Below are 18,657 nucleotides of genomic sequence, written 5' to 3' on the forward strand. Positions count from 1 at the left end.
TCCTCGGGGGAAATTAACACTTGCAAAGCCACCAACTTCAGCACTTCCTGTTGTAGATGACAATACAGCAAACACTTTATAAACAGCATTAAGTCAACGGACTACTAAAATAAACAATAACTGGATTTACAATCTTCAAATCAAACACGTCTCCAATGCCCAGCACTCAATCTGCCAAGGTGCCTCCAAATATTAAATTGTATTATCAAATAAATGCATATGCGGCATCTCGCATGTTAACAGAACTATAGTAGTCACCAGTTAGTCCGACGTTTCAGTTTTATTGCAAACCTTCATCAGGGATAGTATATACTAAAACATGCGTTGACCTTGTAATAGATATCACCCAGCGCAGAATCATGCGGAGACCGCTTCCTGGATGACATCGAAACAGCAGTTGGACGCCGTTTAAGGACACTTCACCGTTCAACTCTGCATCACCCTACTTGTCCAGATTAGCTTTTCGGCCTTACAAAGCTGGAGGTTTGATCATTGCCATGGGAGTTGTATTCTTGACTAAGCCTGTGCTGACATCCCTTACCAGATGAAGAGCCGACCGCTGAGGCAGTTTTGCTGCAGCGCTATATTGCATTACCATCTGCCGCCCCTTAGGTGTTATTTTTGTATTTTTATACGTTCCAATAACCAGATGTAGTTGCGAGAATATTTATTTTGCCGTCTTATGAGTTGGGCTGAGGTCTATGCATCTCTCTTCCCTCACCATTATCATCAGACTAAGCACACTCAGGCATTGTGAATACTCACTGGTGATTTAATTAGTAACTCAGTCAATTTGATGTAACCATCTATACCAAAGTATTGGATATCCTTGAAACCTGCACTGTCATGGTGGCATTTTGGGAACTCTGCCCTAATAGACTTCTCCAGCCTCACAGTGGCAGGAAGAGGAACCGCCTATATGGTACTAGCTGGTTCTCGGCAAACGATGTCTGTTGTGTTGCTATTGGTCCTTCCCATAAACTTTAAATGTGATTGGTCAGATTCTACTGGATTATAAAATGGTCCTCATTAAAGTCCGACCATATTATGCTATGGATTCGCTTTGCCTGATCTGTTCATCTCCAACCGGACATCCTGAAAACCCATGTAGTTATTCCGTTGTCCGCAAACCAATAGATAGTAGGCCACAAGTAATATAAAATATAATTTAATAAAACGTAGTTGTTAGTCATCATTAGTATCATACGTATTGTGCTTAAATGACAACTAAACTTACAGTACAGGTTCCCACAGCTCAGGCTTTACAATAACGTAACAGTCAACCCTCAAAAGTACAAAATCACTGCAAAACAGAGCGTGAGACAACAAAAGGGTAAGAAACAAATCAGCATACCAAAAATACACAAATGTGTCAGATTGTGTAGCCTCTCGGCAAGGTCGTGTCAGTTTATTTTTAGTTTTCACTTTATTGCATCGAGTGTGCGCCGACAGTGTTTGCAAGAGAGCAGGAATCTATTTAGGGTTATTCAACAGTCACGCAAGTTTTCCTAGGTACAGTAATAACATTTTATAACATTGTTGTGCGAGGCCGATCAAATAAACGCAGTCTCTCTCTTTTTGGTTCAGTCGTTGTGCATTATATTGCTATTTTTTTTTTTTTTTTTTAGAAACGGGAGGAAGACATTTCTCCCGTGCGTTCCGGTCTGCAGGTCGTCAACCACCTGGCTGGAGCGCGCAGGGCTGCACGGCAAATATGGAAAGCCTCTCCTATATATTTGGGGCTGCCACTAGACCGTTGCTTATGTAAGGCAATTTATATTTCAAAGTTCTAATATTTACATCTACAGTATACGCCAAAATCACTGGTAATGTCTCACGAATCTTTAAAACCAGACGGAGGGTGCCACCTAAGTTATGTCCCTGTGGATACCGCACTGAGAAGGACGTCACTAGCACCTAGTTACCTGATTAATCACTATTCGTTAGTGTTGCATACGTATAAAGTTATATACACAGTATACAAATCTCATCTTATAATCGGCAGTGTTTTTTTGGTCAGAAGGTCGATGGGAGACGGGTCAGGCGTCAGTCAGCTGGGTAACTTCTGTGAGCCGAATCCCTTCCACAATGTCCTGGACGTCCTGCAGAGAAGTAGCCTGTCGTATTTTCTCCAAGCTGACCTGTCGTGTGGACAAATTCATCACTTTTTCAACTTTAACATGTAACGGTTTAAGGGGGAGATGTATTAAGCCTTGGGGGTAAATGTAACAGCATGCGAACTGCATATCCTCCAACTGGACCTTTTAGATTTCTGAGACTCCAAATTCCCATAGAAAGTATAGGAAAGGGGGCTTCCTCTTTACCCGTGGCCACGCCCCTTTCCTAATTTGTACCGATTTGTATGTGTAAAATGTTGGAGGGTATGGAACTGCCATGGTCACCTTCTCCACTTTATCTCTCTCATAGATTTGATACATCTCCCCTGAATGACATACAGTATTTAGTAGACCCCCCCCCCCAATAATTCAGCCATTCTTTTAATGGCACTTGGCCAGTTAAGATGGCTGTACAGTAGCTTATCTGCCCCCCCCCCCCCCCCCACCCCCACCCCTCCCCTCCCCTCCAAAATGCCTGCTGGCCAGAGCCCCGTCAGATTTGGTCATACGTCTACATTAAGGTCTATGGCTAATTCTGATAGATTTGGATGTTCGGAACTCGGTGCCAACACTGTCACACAGGGAAACTCTGGAGGGAACCAGCTACTAGATGGTTCAATTAGTCTTATACCCAGATCTGACGACCCATCTGCACGTCAGGACTGCTGCGGACCTCCACCAGAGTTTTGCCCGGCCCAGGCATAGTTCACCATCTTTTGGGTCCTATCGAAAGACCGCACCTGCCATTTCAATTGACATTTGATGGCTGCCCCTCTGACAGAGATAGCAATTGTTTTTGTTTGGTACCCATGCATATACATAGCAGCAACTTTTGTGCACAAGTAGGCCCAAGCGACAAAGTGGGTTTCTCTTCTGGTCCACAAGTGGTGTCAGTCCTCCCTGACCTCGCCTTAGGACACTGGGAGATACAGTTTGGCAGGTGCACTGTCCCCATAGAGGGTCGTACGCCTAAGAGGTGGATTCTGATTACAAAATATTTTGTGTAATAATATTCTTACTCGGATGAATATAGATCTTAGGCTATTGTTTTTTTTTAATGGTTGCTATTTTTTTAAGTAACATATCAATTCTATTTACAAAAAAAATCTCCATGACTGTACATAAGTCGCAGGTCAGGCCCTCACCATTCCCGAGGAGATTTGCAGATTCATATGCTGAAAAATTACCAATAAAGCTAGACCAATCAAACCTTAATGGGTAAATAACAGGTCTCTCACAGCTTCTCTAACTACAGTAGCTGAGCATTGGGTGCCCCTGGCCTTGGACAGAACATTGGAGTGGTGAAATCTCCAAGTAAAAAGTACAAAAGAGAACAATCCCAAAAAAATAAGAATTTACTCACCGGTAATTCTATTTCTCGTAGTCCGTAGTGGATGCTGGGAACTCCGTAAGGACCATGGGGAATAGCGGCTCCGCAGGAGACTGGGCACAAAAGTAAAGCTTTAGGACTAGCTGGTGTGCACTGGCTCCTCCCCCCTATGACCCTCCTCCAAGCCTCAGTTAGGATACTGTGCCCGGACGAGCGTACATAATAAGGAAGGATTTATGAATCCCGGGTAAGACTTATACCAGCCACACCAATCACACCGTACAACTTGTGATCTGAACCCAGTTAACAGTATGATAACAGAGGAGCCTCTCAAAGGATGGCTCACTACAACAATAACCCGATTTAGTTAACAATAACTATGTACAAGTATTGCAGATAATCCGCACTTGGGATGGGCGCCCAGCATCCACTACGGACTACGAGAAATAGAATTACCGGTGAGTAAATTCTTATTTTCTCTGACGTCCTAGTGGATGCTGGGAACTCCGTAAGGACCATGGGGATTATACCAAAGCTCCCAAACGGGCGGGAGAGTGCGGATGACTCTGCAGCACCGAATGAGAGAACTCCAGGTCCTCCTTAGCCAGGGTATCAAATTTGTAGGATTTTACAAACGTGTTCTCCCCCGACCACGTAGCCGCTCGGCAAAGTTGTAAAGCCGAGACCCCTCGGGCAGCCGCCCAAGATGAGCCCACCTTCCTTGTGGAGTGGGCATTTACAGATTTTGGCTGTGGCAGGCCTGCCACAGAATGTGCAAGCTGAATTGTACTACAAATCCAACGAGCAATAGTCTGCTTAGAAGCAGGAGCACCCAGCTTGTTGGGTGCATACAGGATAAACAGCGAGTCAGATTTTCTGACTCCAGCCGTCCTGGAAACAATAAGAATTTACTTACCGATAATTCTATTTCTCGGAGTCCGTAGTGGATGCTGGGGTTCCTGAAAGGACCATGGGGAATAGCGGCTCCGCAGGAGACAGGGCACAAAAGTTAAGCTTTAGGATCAGGTGGTGTGCACTGGCTCCTCCCCCTATGACCCTCCTCCAAGCCTCAGTTAGGATACTGTGCCCGGACGAGCGTACACAATAAGGAAGGATTTTGAATCCCGGGTAAGACTCATACCAGCCACACCAATCACACTGTACAACCTGTGATCTGAACCCAGTTAACAGTATGAGAACAGAGGAGCCTCTGAAAGATGGCTCACTACAACAATAACCCGATTTAGTTAACAATAACTATGTACAAGTATTGCAGATAATCCGCACTTGGGATGGGCGCCCAGCATCCACTACGGACTCCGAGAAATAGAATTATCGGTAAGTAAATTCTTATTTTCTCTATCGTCCTAGTGGATGCTGGGGTTCCTGAAAGGACCATGGGGATTATACCAAAGCTCCCAAACGGGCGGGAGAGTGCGGATGACTCTGCAGCACCGAATGAGAGAACTCCAGGTCCTCCTTAGCCAGGGTATCAAATTTGTAGGATTTTACAAACGTGTTCTCCCCCGACCACGTAGCCGCTCGGCAAAGTTGTAAAGCCGAGACCCCTCGGGCAGCCGCCCAAGATGAGCCCACCTTCCTTGTGGAATGGGCATTTACATATTTTTGGCTGTGGCAAGCCTGCCACAGAATGTGCAAGCTGAATTTTACTACAAATCCAACGAGCAATAGTCTGCTTAGAAGCAGGGGCACCCAGCTTGTTGGGTGCATACAGGATAAAACAGCAAGTCAGATTTCCTGACTCCAGCCGACCTGGAAAACTATATTTTCAGGGCCCTGACAACCTCCAGCAACTTGGAGTCCTCCAAGTCCCTAGTAGCCGCAGGTACCACAATAAGCTGGTTCAGGTGAAACGCTGACACCACCTTAGGGATAAACTGGGGACGAGTCCGCAGCTTTGCTCTGTCCGAATGGACAATCATATATGGCTTTGTGAGACAAAACCGCCAATTTTGACACTCGCCTGGCCGAGGCCAGGACCAACCGCATGTTCACTTTCCATGTGAGATATATCAAATCCACAGATTTGAGTGGTTTAAACCAATGTGATTTTTGGAATCCCCAAAACTACGTTGAGATCCCCCAGTGCCACTGGAGACATCAAAAGGGGTTGTATATGCAGTACTCCCTTGACAAACTTCTGGACTTCAGGAACTGAAGCCAATTCTTTCTGGAAGAAAATCGACAGGCCGAAATTTGAACCTTAATGGACCCCAATTTGAGGCCCATAGACACTCCTGTTTGCAGGAAATATAGGAATTAACCTAGTTGAAATTCTTCCGTGAAGCCTTCCTGGCCTCACACCATGGAACATATTTTCACCTAAACTGTGATAATGTTGTGCGGTCACCTCCTTCCTGGCTCTGACCAGGGTAGGGATGACCTCTTCCGGAATGCCTTTTTCCCTTAGGATCCGGCGTTCACCCGCCCCTGCGTCAACGCAGCTGCGGTAAGTCTTGGAACAGACATGATTCTTGCTGAATCAAGACCCTTCTTATCTCTTGAAGTTCCGGTTACCAAGTCCTTCTTGGCCAAACCGGAGCCACGAGTATAATTCTTACTCCTCTCCTTCCTATAATTCTCAATACCCTGGGTATGAGAGGCAGAGGAGGGAACACATACCCGACTGGTACACCCACGGTGTTACCAGAGCGACCCAGCTATTGCCTGAGGGTCTCTTGACCTGGTGCTTCAGGTGGGACGCCATCTTATGACCACCTTTGGTCTTTCCCAACGGTTTTCAATCATGTGGAAACTTCCAGATGAAGTTCCCACTTTTCCGAGTGGAATTCATTCCTGCTGAGGAAATTCAGTTTTCCACTCCCGGAATGAACACTGCTGACAGTGTTATCACATGATTTTTCGCTCAGCGAAAAGTTCTTGCTGTCATTGCCCTCCTGCTTCTTGTGCCGCCCCGTCTGTTTACGTGGGCGACTGCCATGATGATGTCCGACCAGATCAGCACCGACTGACTTTGAAGCAGAGGTCTTCCTAGGCTCAGAGTATTGTAAATTGCTCTTAGCTCCAGTATATTCATGTGGAGAAAAGTCTCCAGACTTGACCACACTCCTTGGAAATTTCTTCCCTGTGTGACTGCTTCCCAGCCTCTCAGGCTGGCATCCGTGGTCACCAGAACACAGTCCTGAATGCTGAATGTGCTGTCCTCTAGAAGATGAACACTCTGCAGCCTCCACAGAAGAGACACCCTTGTCCTTGGAGACAGGATTATCTGCTGATGCATCTGAAGATGCGATCCGGACCATTCGTCCAGCAAATCCCCCTGAAAATTTTTTGCGTGAGATCTGCCGAATGGAATTGCTTCGTAAGAAGCCACCATTTTTCCCAGGACTCCTGTGCATTGATGCACTGATACTTGGCCTGGTTTTAGGAGGTTTCAAACTAGTTCGGATAGCTCCCTGGCTTTCTCCTCCAGGAGAAACACCTTTTTCTGGACTATGCCCAGAATCATTCCTAGGAACAGCAGACGTATCGTCGGAAAAACGCTGCGACTTTTGGAATATTTAGAATCCACTCGTGCTGTCGTAGAACTACTTTAGATAGTGCTATTCCGACCTCCAACTGTTCTCTGGACCTTTCCCTTTTCAGGATATCGTCCAAGTAAGGGATAATTAAGATGCCCTTTTCTTTGAAGATAATCATCTTTTCGGCCATTACCTTGGTAAAGGCCCGGGGTGCCGTGGATAATTCAACGGCAGCGTCAGAAACTGATATTGACAGTTCTGTACCACGAACCATAGGTACCCTTGTTGAGAAGGGCAAATTTGGACATGGAGGTAATCCTTGATGTCCAGGGACACCATATAGTCCCCTTTTTTCCGGTTCGCTATCACTGTTCTGAGTGACTCCATCTTGATTTGAACCTTTGTATGTAAGTGTTCAAAGATTTCAGATTTAGAATATGTCTCACCAAGCCGTCTGGCTTCAGTAACACAATATAGTGTGGAAGACTAATACCCTTTTCCTTGATTGTAGGAGGGGTACTTTGATTATCACCTGCTGGAAATACAGCTTGTGAATTTTTTCCCCAATACTGCCTCCCTGTCGGAGGGAGCCTTTGGTAAAGCAGACTTCAGGAACCTGCGAGGAAAAGATGTCTCGAATCTCCAAACTGTACCCCTGGGATAATACTTTGTACGATCTAGGGGTCAACTTGCGAGTGATCCCACTGCACGCTGAGACTCTTGAGACGACCCCCCACCTCACCTGAGTCAGCTTGCACGGCCCCAGCATCCTGCTGAGGACTTGGCAGACTCGGTGGAGGGCTTCTGTTCCTGGAAAGGGGCTGCCTTCTGCAGTCTACTTCCCTTTCCTCTATGTCTGGGCAGATATGACTGGCCTTTTGCCCGCATGCCCTTATGGGAACGGAAGGATTGAGGCTGAAAAGACAGTGTCTTTTTCTGCTGAGATGTGACTTGGGGTAAAAAGGTTGGATTTCCCAGCTGTTGCCGTGGCCCCCAGGTCCGATGGACCGACCCCAAGTACCTCCTCTCCTTTATACGACCATACATATATATATATATATATAGACTGCATCCTATTAAATGCTCTATATCACTAAAATATTTTCAGTCAGGGAATCCGACCAAGCCAACCCAGCACTGCATTTCCAGGCTGAGGCGATCGCTGGTCGCAGTATAACCACCGTATGTGTGTATATACTTTTTAGGATATTACTCCAGCTTCATATCAGCTGGCTCCTTGAGGGCGGCCGTATCTGGAGACGGTAACGCCACATGATAAGCGTGTGAGCGCCTTATCCACCCTAAGGGGTGTTTCCCAACGCGCCCTAACTTCTGGCGGGAAAAGGTATAACGCCAATATTTGCTATCGGGGTAAACCCACGCCTCATCACACACTTCATTTTATTTTATCTGATTCAGGAAAAACTACGGTAGTTTTTTCACTCCCACATAATACCCATCTTTGTGGTACTTGTAGTATCAGAAATATGTAACACCTCCTTCATTGCCCTTAACGTGTGGCCCTAATGAGGAATACGTTTGTTTATTCACCGTCGACACTGGATTCAGTGTCCGTGTCAGTGTCTGTGTCGACCGACTAAGGCCTTAAACGGTCGTTTTAAACCCCTGACGGTGTTTTTGAGACGTCTGGACCGGTACTAATTGTTTGTCGGCCGTCTCATGTCGTCAACCGACCTTGCAGCGTGTTGACATTATCACGTAATTCCCTAAATAAGCCATCCATTCCGGTGTCGACTCCCTAGAGAGTGACATCACCATTACAGGCAATTGCTCCGCCTCCTCACCAACATCGTCCTCATACATGTCGACACACACGTACCGACACACCAGCACACACACAGGGAATGCTCTGATAGAGGACAGGACCCACTAGCCCTTTGGAGAGACAGAGGGAGAGTTTGCCAGCACACACCAAAAACGCTGTAATTATATAGGGACAACCTTATATAAGTGTTTTCCCTTATAGCATCTTTATATATATTTCTAACGCCAAATTAGTGCCCCCCCTCTCTGTTTTAACCCTGTTTCTGTAGTGCAGTGCAGGGGAGAGCCAGGGAGCCTTCCCTCCAGCCTTTCTGTGAGGGAAAATGGCGCTGTGTGCTGAGGAGATAGGCCCCGCCCCTTTTTCGGCGGGCTCGTCTCCCGCTCTTCAACGGATTCTGGCAGGGGTTAAATATCTCCATATAACCCCCGGAGGCTATATGTGAGGTATTTTTTTGCCAAATAACAGGTTTCCATTGCTGCCCAGGGCGCCCCCCCCCCAGCGCCCTGCACCCTCAGTGACTGCCATGTGAAGTGTGCTGAGAGCAATGGCGCACAGCTGCAGTGCTGTGCGCTACCTTAAGAAGACTGAAGAGTCTTCTGCCGCCGATTTCTGGACCTCTTCTCTTTTCGGCATCTGCAAGGGGGCCGGCGGCGCGGCTCCGGTGACCAATCCAGGCTGTACCTGTGATCGTCCCTCTGGAGCTAACGTCCAGTAGCCTAAGAAGCCAATCCATCCTGCACGCAGGTGAGTTCACTTCTTCTCCCCTAAGTCCCTCGATGCAGTGATCCTGTTGCCAGCAGGACTCACTGTAAAATAAAAAACCTAAAACTAAACTTTTCTAAGCAGCTCTTTAGGAGAGCCACCTAGATTGCACCCTTCTCGGCCGGGCACAAAAACCTAACTGAGGCTTGGAGGAGGGTCATAGGGGGAGGAGCCAGTGCACACCACCTGATCCTAAAGCTTAACTTTTGTGCCCTGTCTCCTGCGGAGCCGCTATTCCCCATGGTCCTTTCAGGAACCCCAGCATCCACTAGGACGATAGAGAAATATATTTTCAGGGCCCCGACCACGTCCAGCAACTTGGAGTCCTCCAAGTCCCTAGTAGCCGCAGGCACCACAATAGGCTGGTTCAGGTGAAACGCTGAAACCACCTTAGGGAGAAATTGAGGACGAGTCCTCAATTCCGCCCTATCCGTATGAAATATCAGGTAAGGGCTTTTATAGGACAAAGCCGCCAATTCTGATACGCGCCTGGCTGAAGCCAGGGCCAACAGCATTACCACTTTCCATGTGAGATATTTTAAGTCCACAGTGGTAAGCGGTTCAAACCAATGTGATTTTAGGAATCCCAAAACCACGTTGAGATCCCAGGGTGCCACTGGAGGCACAAAAGGAGGCTGTATATGCAGTACCCCCTTGACAAACGTCTGGACTTCAGGAACTGAAGCCAATTCTTTCTTGAAGAAAATCGACAAGGCCGAAATTTGAACCTTAATGGACCCTAATTTTAGGCCCATAGACAGTCCTGTTTGCAGGAAATGCAGGAAACGACCTAGTTGAAATTCCTCTGTAGGGGCCTTCCTGGCCTCGCACCACGCAACATATTTTCGCCAAATACGGTGATAATGATGTGCGGTTACATCCTTCCTGGCTTTGATCAGGGTAGGGATGACTTCATCCGGAATGCCTTTTTTCTTCAGGATCCGGCGTTCAACCGCCATGCCGTCAAACGCAGCCGCGGTAAGTCTTGGAACAGACAGGGTCCTTGCTGGAGCAGGTCCCTTCTTAGAGGTAGAGGCCACGGGTCCTCCGTGAGCATCTCTTGAAGTTCCGGGTACCAAGTCCTTCTTGGCCAATCCAGAGCCACGAGTACAGTTCTTACTCCTCTCCGTCTTATAATTCTCAGTACCTTGGGTATGAGAGGCAGAGGAGGGAACACATACACTGACTGGTACACCCACGGTGTTACCAGAGCGTCCACCGCTATTGCTTGAGGGTCCCTTGACCTGGCGCAATACCTTTCTAGTTTTTTGTTGAGGCGGGACGCCATCATGTCCACCTTTGGTTTTTCCCAACGGTTTACAATCATGTGGAAGACTTCTGGATGAAGTCCCCACTCTCCCGGGTGAAGATCGTGTCTGCTGAGAAAGTCTGCTTCCCAGTTGTCCACTCCCGGAATGAACACTGCTGACAGTGCTATCACATGATTTTCCGCCCAGCGAAGAATCCTTGCAGCTTCTGCCATCGCCCTCCTGCTTCTTGTGCCGCCCTGTCTGTTTACGTGGGCGACTGCCGTGATGTTGTCCGACTGGATCAACACCGGCTGACCCTGAAGCAGAGGCCTTGCTTGACTTAGGGCATTGTAAATGGCCCTTAGTTCCAGGATATTTATGTGAAGTGACGTTTCCAGGCTTGACCACTAGCCCTGGAATTTTTTTCCCTGTGTGACTGCTCCCCAGCCTCTCAGGCTGGCAGCCGTGGTCACCAAGACCCAGTCCTGAATGCCGAATCTGCAGCCCTCTAGAAGATGAGCACTCTGTAACCACCACAGGAGAGACACCCTTGTCCTCGGGGACAGGGTTATCCGCTGATGCATGTGAAGATGCGATCCGGACCATTTGTCCAGCAGATCCCACTGAAAAGTTCTTGCGTGGAATCTGCCGAATGGAATCGCTTCGTAAGAAGCCACCATTTTCCCCAGGACCCTTGTGCATTGATGCACTGACACTTGGCCTGGTTTTAGGAGGTTCCTGACTAGCTCGGATAACTCCCTGGCTTTCTCCTCCGGGAGAAACACCTTTTTCTGGACTGTGTCCAGAATCATCCCTAGGAACAGCAGACGTGTCGTCGGAATCAGCTGCGATTTTGGGATATTTAGAATCCACCCGTGCTGCCGTAACACTACTTGAGATAGTGCTACTCCGACTACTAACTGTTCCCTGGACTTTGCCCTTATCAGGAGATCGTCCAAGTAAGGGATAATTAAGACGCCTTTTCTTCGAAGAAGTATCATCATTTCGGCCATTACCTTGGTAAAGACCCGGGGTGCTGTGGACAATCCAAACGGCAGCGTCTGAAACTGATAATGACAGTTCTGTACCACAAACCTGAGGTACCCTTGGTGAGAAGGGCAAATTGGGACATGGAGGTAAGCATCCTTGATGTCCAGAGACACCATATAGTCCCCTTCTTCCAGGTTCGCTATCACTGCTCTGAGTGACTCCATCTTGAACTTGAACCTTTGTATGTAAGTGTTCAAGGATTTCAGATTTAAAATAGGTCTCACCGAGCCGTCCGGCTTCGGTACCACAAATAGCGTTGAATAATACCCCTTGCCCTGTTGCAGGAGGGGTACCTTGATTATCACCTGCTGAGAATACAGCTTGTGAATGGCTTCCAATACCGCCTCCCTGTCGGAGAGAGACGTCGGTAAAGCAGACTTTAGGAAACGGCGAGGGGGAGATGTCTCGAATTCCAACCTGTATCCCTGAGATACCACCTGAAGGACCCAGGGGTCTACTTGCGAGTGAGCCCACTGCGCGCTGAAATTCTTGAGACGTGCCCCCACCGAGCCTAAGTCCGCTTGTAAAGCCCCAGCGTCATGCTGAGGACTTAGCAGAAGCGGGAGAGGGCTTCTGATCCTGGGAACTGGCTGCTTGCTGCAGTCTTTTTCCCCTCCCTCTGCCCCGGGGCAGAAATGAGGAGCCTTTCGCTCGCTTTCCCTTATGGGAACGAAAGGACTGCGCCTGATAATACGGCGTCTTTTTATTTTGAGAGGCGACCTGGGGTAAAAATGTGGATTTCCCAGCCGTTGCCGTGGCCACCAAGTCTGAAAGACCTACCCCAAATAACTCCTCCCCTTTATAAGGCAGCACTTCCATATGTCGTTTGGAATCTGCATCACCTGACCACTGTCGCGTCCATAACCCTCTTCTGGCAGAAATGGACAGCGCACTTATTCTTGATGCCAGTCGGCAAATATCCCGCTGTGCATCACGCATATATAGAAATGCATCTTTTAAATGTTCTATAGTCAGTAAAATACTGTCCCTGTCTAGGGTGTCAATATTTTCAGTCAGGGAATCTGACCAAGCCAAACCAGCACTGCACATCCAGGCTGAGGCGATTGCTGGTCGCAGTATAACACCAGTATGTGTGTAAATACATTTTAGGATACCCTCCTGCTTTCTATCAGCAGGATCCTTAAGGGCGGCTGTCTCAGGAGAGGGATAACAGAGGAGCCTCTCAAAGGATGGCTCACTACAACAATAACCCGATTTAGTTAACAATAACTATGTACAAGTATTGCAGATAATCCGCACTTGGGATGGGCGCCCAGCATCCACTACGGACTACGAGAAATAGAATTACCGGTGAGTAAATTCTTATTTTCTCTGACGTCCTAGTGGATGCTGGGAACTCCGTAAGGACCATGGGGATTATACCAAAGCTCCCAAACGGGCGGGAGAGTGCGGATGACTCTGCAGCACCGAATGAGAGAACTCCAGGTCCTCCTCAGCCAGGGTATCAAATTTGTAGAATTTAGCAAACGTGTTTGCCCCTGACCAAGTAGCTGCTCGGCAAAGTTGTAAAGCCGAGACCCCTCGGGCAGCCGCCCAAGATGAGCCCACCTTCCTTGTGGAGTGGGCATTTACAGATTTTGGCTGTGGCAGGCCTGCCACAGAATGTGCAAGCTGAATTGTACTACAAATCCAACGAGCAATAGTCTGCTTAGAAGCAGGAGCACCCAGCTTGTTGGGTGCATACAGGATAAACAGCGAGTCAGATTTTCTGACTCCATCCGTCCTGGAAACATATATTTTCAGGGCCCCGACCACGTCCAGCAACTTGGAGTCCTCCAAGTCCCTAGTAGCCGCAGGCACCACAATAGGCTGGTTCAGGTGAAACGCTGAAACCACCTTAGGGAGAAATTGAGGACGAGTCCTCAATTCCGCCCTATCCGTATGAAATATCAGGTAAGGGCTTTTATAGGACAAAGCCGCCAATTCTGATACGCGCCTGGCTGAAGCCAGGGCCAACAGCATTACCACTTTCCATGTGAGATATTTTAAGTCCACAGTGGTAAGCGGTTCAAACCAATGTGATTTTAGGAATCCCAAAACCACGTTGAGATCCCAGGGTGCTACTGGAGGCACAAAAGGAGGCTGTATATGCAGTACCCCCTTGACAAACGTCTGGACTTCAGGAACTGAAGCCAATTCTTTCTGGAAGAAAATCGACAAGGCCGAAATTTGAACCTTAATGGACCCTAATTTTAGGCCCATGGACACTCCTGTTTGCAGGAAATGCAGGAAACGACCTAGTTGAAATTCCTCTGTAGGGGCCTTCCTGGCCTCGCACCACGCAACATATTTTCGCCAAATACGGTGATAATGTTGTGCGGTTACATCCTTCCTGGCTTTGATCAGGGTAGGGATGACTTCATCCGGAATGCCTTTTTTCTTCAGGATCCGGCGTTCAACCGCCATGCCGTCAAACGCAGCCGCGGTAAGTCTTGGAACAGACAGGGTCCTTGCTGGAGCAGGTCCCTTCTTTATAAGGCAGCACTTCCATATGTCGTTTGGAATCAGCATCACCTGACCACTGTCGCGTCCATAACCCTCTTCTGGCAGAAATGGACAGCGCACTTATTCTTGATGCCAGTCGGCAAATATCCCGCTGTGCATCACGCATATATAGAAATGCATCTTTTAAATGTTCTATAGTCAGTAAAATACTGTCCCTGTCTAGGGTGTCAATATTTTCAGTCAGGGAATCCGACCACGCCAAACCAGCGCTGCACATCCAGGCTGAGGCGATTGCTGGTCGCAGTATAACACCAGTATGTGTGTAAATACATTTTAGGATACCCTCCTGCTTTCTATCAGCAGGATCCTTAAGGGCGGCCGTCTCAGGAGAGGGTAGAGCCACCTGTTTTGATAAGCGTGTGAGCGCTTTATCCACCCTAGGGGGTATTTCCCAACGCACCCTAACCTCTGGCGGGAAAGGATATAATGCCAATAATTTTTTAGAAATTATCAGTTTTTTATCGGGGGAAACCCACGCTTCATCACACACTTCATTTAATTCCTCAGATTCGGGAAAAACTACAGGTAGTTTTTTCTCACCAAACATAATACCCCTTTTAGTGGTAGTGGTATTATCAGAAATATGTAAAACATTTTTCATTGCCTCAATCATATAACGTGTGGCCCTACTGGAAGTCAAATTCGTCTCTGGAGTCAGTATCCGTGTCGACGTCTGTATCTACCATCTGAGGTAATGGGCGTTTTAGAGCCCTTGATGGCTTTTGAGACGCCTGGACAGGCACAAGCTGAGTAGCCGGCTGTCTCATGTCGTCAACTGTCTTTTGTAAAGAACTGACACTGTCACGTAATTCCTTCCAGCATCTCATCCACTCAGGTGTCGACTCTCTAGGAGGTGACATCTCTATTATAGGCAATTGCTCCGCCTCCACATAATTTTCCTCCTCATACATGTCGACACAACGTACCGACACACAGCACACACACAGGGAATGCTCTGACAGAGGACAGGACCCCACTAGCCCTTTGGGGAGACAGAGGGAGAGTATGCCAGCACACACCAGAGCGCTATATAAATATACAGGGATAACCTTATATAAGTGTTTTTCCCTTTATAGCTGCTATATGTTCAAATATCGCCAAATTAGTGCCCCCCATCTCTTTTTTACCCTGTTTCTGTAGTGCAGGACTGCAGGGGAGAGTCAGGGAGACGTCCTTCCAGCGGAGCTGTGAGGTAAAACGGCGCCTGTGTGCTGAGGAGATAGGCTCCGCCCCCTTCTCTGCGGCCTTTTCTCCCGCTTTTATGAGGAATCTGGCAGGGGTTAAAATTCATCCATATAGCCCTGGGGGCTATATGTGATGTATTTTTGCCTGCCAAGGTGTTTTTTATTGCTGCTCAGGGCGCCCCCCCCCTAGCGCCCTGCACCCTCAGTGACCGAAGTGTGAAGTGTGCTGAGGAGCAATGGCGCACAGCTGCAGTGCTGTGCGCTACCTTGGTGAAGACAGGATGTCTTCTGCCGCCGATTTTCCGGACCTCTTCTTGCTTCTGGCTCTGTAAGGGGGCCGGCGGCGCGGCTCCGGGACCGGACTCCATGGCTGGGCCTGTGTTCGATCCCTCTGGAGCTAATGGTGTCCAGTAGCCTAAGAAGCCCAAGCTGGCTGCAAGCAGGCAGGTTCGCTTCTTCTCCCCTTAGTCCCTCGATGCAGTGAGCCTGTTGCCAGCAGGTCTCACTGAAAATAAAAAACCTAAAACTAAACTTTTTACTAAGCAGCTCAGGAGAGCCACCTAGTGTGCACCCTTCTCGTTCGGGCACAAAAATCTAACTGGGGCTTGGAGGAGGGTCATAGGGGGAGGAGCCAGTGCACACCAGCTAGTCCTAAAGCTTTACTTTTGTGCCCTGTCTCCTGCGGAGCCGCTATTCCCCATGGTCCTTACGGAGTTCCCAGAATCCACTAGGACGTCAGAGAAACTAGATTAAACTTTACTTTCCAGCTATTTCAGATGATATTCCTCAATTTATTCTCCTTCCATCCAACCTCGGGATATCTATCTTTAACTCACCCATGACCAACAAAACAACACACAACCGTAAACATAAAACCGGGTACCTGCAGTGTCTGTGACAGCCGGACAAAGTCCCTTTGCACCTCCTCACTGGTTTTCATTTCAGCCTGTATCCTGGAGACCTTGTTCTTCTCCTCGTTTAGGGCAAGCTCCAGAGAAGCCTGGAGACAAAGGGCAAGTTAATGTGACCATGGAAATGAAGACTGAAGATATGTAACCCCTGACTGTGCCGTACCCTCTCCTCTTTCTCCTTCTGCAGAAGCTTCTCCTGCTCGCCAAGGGACTCCCACACTTTCTGGACCTGGCTCTCCGATTCCTGAAGCTGCAGCTCTGCCTGAAGACACAAAGAGCCAAAGAACCTCCATTTATAAATGGGTGGAGGATAAAGCGTGTTTGAGGAGATCTTCATATCTAGGTCAGAACTGCTTATATTGAAAGTTATACACCTTACACGATGAGCGATGAGACACAAATCAGCACATTTTTGCACATAGGTGGACAGGTTGATAAGGTTGTACGCATCGGGATAAGGTGTCCACATACTGAACACTTCAATTATTCTGACTAATATGGTTGTTTAACACCTAAGTGGCCATAAATTGAAGTCAATTATTGGCAACTGCTGGTAAATCCGGTCAAATGAAGACCATATATAAGCATGTCAGAGATCATTTAAGGGGCAGACTAGATGGGCCAAGTGGTTCTTATCTGCCGTCAAATTCTATGTTTCTACCATTGTTTGACCACTGTAAATATGCCCAGTATAGACAATAGCTGATGGCTAAAGGAGGTGGAAGGGAGAGCCTTGAAGGAGGTGGAAGAGAGGACAGAAGGAAGTGGAGTGGAGGAGAAGATAGGAGGAGGCAAAAGAGAGGGCAGAAGGAGGTGGAGAGGGACTGAAGGAGGCCGAGAAGAGGAACTGAAGGAGGCCGAGGAGAGGGACTGAAGGAGGCCGAAGAGAGGGACTGAAGGAGGCCGAGGAGAGGGACTGAAGGAGATGGAGATGGATGAAGGAGGTGGAGGAGATGGATGAAGGAGGTGGAGGAGATGGATGAAGGAGGTGGAGGAGATGGATGAAGGAGGTGGAGGAGATGGAGGAGATGGATGAAGGAGGTGGAGGAAAGGACAGAATGAGGTGGAAGAGTGGACTAAAACAACTCATTTAACATTTCCTTGTCTCTTATCTCACCTGCTTCCGGTCCTGCAGGATCCTGTCCATCTCGGTTGTCATACTGGAAAGCGTCGCTAGAGAAAGCAAGATATACAATCAGAGACACCCATCAAAATAAAGTACAAGTCACGATCACTATGTAAAGGGTGGTGGAACTATCCATAAAATGGGCGATTATAGAGAATGTAACACATTTTCTGCCCCCACGTGCCCCATAATTAAGAGTAGAAATGTTATTTTTAAACACGTTGCTCTTGTATCAGGATTCCCCAGTGCACAGATAGCCGTGGCGTCATAAAGGGACAGTAGGGAGGGAGTGTACAATATTTGGAAAAAGTATTATGAGTAAAGGAGCAAAGTTAAATTGACATTACAGTTACTGTAACATGTAGCAACCAATCAGATCCCACTTGTCATTCTTTTATTGCAGTGTAGAGAATGAAAAGAAATGTCTTATTGGTTACAAATGTCTGATGTTTGCAGTTACCCGTTTCTTTTATCAAATTGTTGACTTGAGAAATTGGGTGTAGTATGATATACCGGATAGTATGATATATTGGTATACCGAAAGCAAGTCCCCTCGCGGGCTCGCCACGCTTTGGGCCCGGTGGCAAACTTTGCTCGCCACAGGTTCTATTCCCACTCAGTTGGTGGCGTGGACTCATCAACTGAGTGGGAATTAGGTAGGGAATCCAACCACCGGTAAAATGTCCGGCGCCGGCATTATAAGTATATCTTGGGTAACTTACAGGAAACGTATAAAGTAGCAGACGCTGGCCAGATATCTCACTTACCTTCCATTATCTCTGCAATCCCGCCAAGGAGATGAAAGGGATAGAGAAGAAACACGTTAGTAAATGATATAAGCACCGTCATACCACAGCAATTCTACAAATACCTCACATCCGTAGCTGCTGCAGCAGGCCAGGTGCCCCGCGCGCTCCCCAGACAGGCCAGGTGCCCCGCGCGCTCCCCAGACAGGCCAGGTGCCCCGCGCGCTCCCCAGACAGGCCAGGTGCCCCGCGCGCTCCCCAGACAGGTCAGGTGCCCCGCGCGCTCCCCAGACAGGCCAGGTGCCCCGCGCGCTCCCCAGACAGGCCAGGTGCCCCGCGCGCTCCCCAGACAGGCCAGGTGCCCCG

The 18,657-nt window shown here is 48.2% G+C and overlaps 1 protein-coding gene across 1 annotated transcript in view; it reads right to left on the minus strand.

Annotated features, from left to right (window-relative positions):
- Window positions 1-1,152: 1,152 nt before the first annotated feature.
- RABEP2 (rabaptin, RAB GTPase binding effector protein 2) overlaps window positions 1,153-18,657 on the minus strand; it is a 42,347-nt gene continuing 24,842 nt past the window's right edge. The window contains exons 8-12 of the mRNA XM_063933025.1: window positions 18,313-18,406; window positions 17,537-17,592; window positions 16,583-16,681; window positions 16,392-16,508; window positions 1,153-2,141 (exon numbers count right to left, since the gene is read on the minus strand). Of these exons, the coding sequence (XP_063789095.1) occupies window positions 2,040-2,141; window positions 16,392-16,508; window positions 16,583-16,681; window positions 17,537-17,592; window positions 18,313-18,406 (468 nt within the window). The 3' untranslated portion in view covers window positions 1,153-2,039. The remainder of the gene's footprint in view (window positions 2,142-16,391; window positions 16,509-16,582; window positions 16,682-17,536; window positions 17,593-18,312; window positions 18,407-18,657) is intronic.

Source organism: Pseudophryne corroboree, chromosome 7, assembly GCF_028390025.1.
Source record: "Pseudophryne corroboree isolate aPseCor3 chromosome 7, aPseCor3.hap2, whole genome shotgun sequence".
NCBI classification, from domain to species: domain Eukaryota; kingdom Metazoa; phylum Chordata; class Amphibia; order Anura; family Myobatrachidae; genus Pseudophryne; species Pseudophryne corroboree.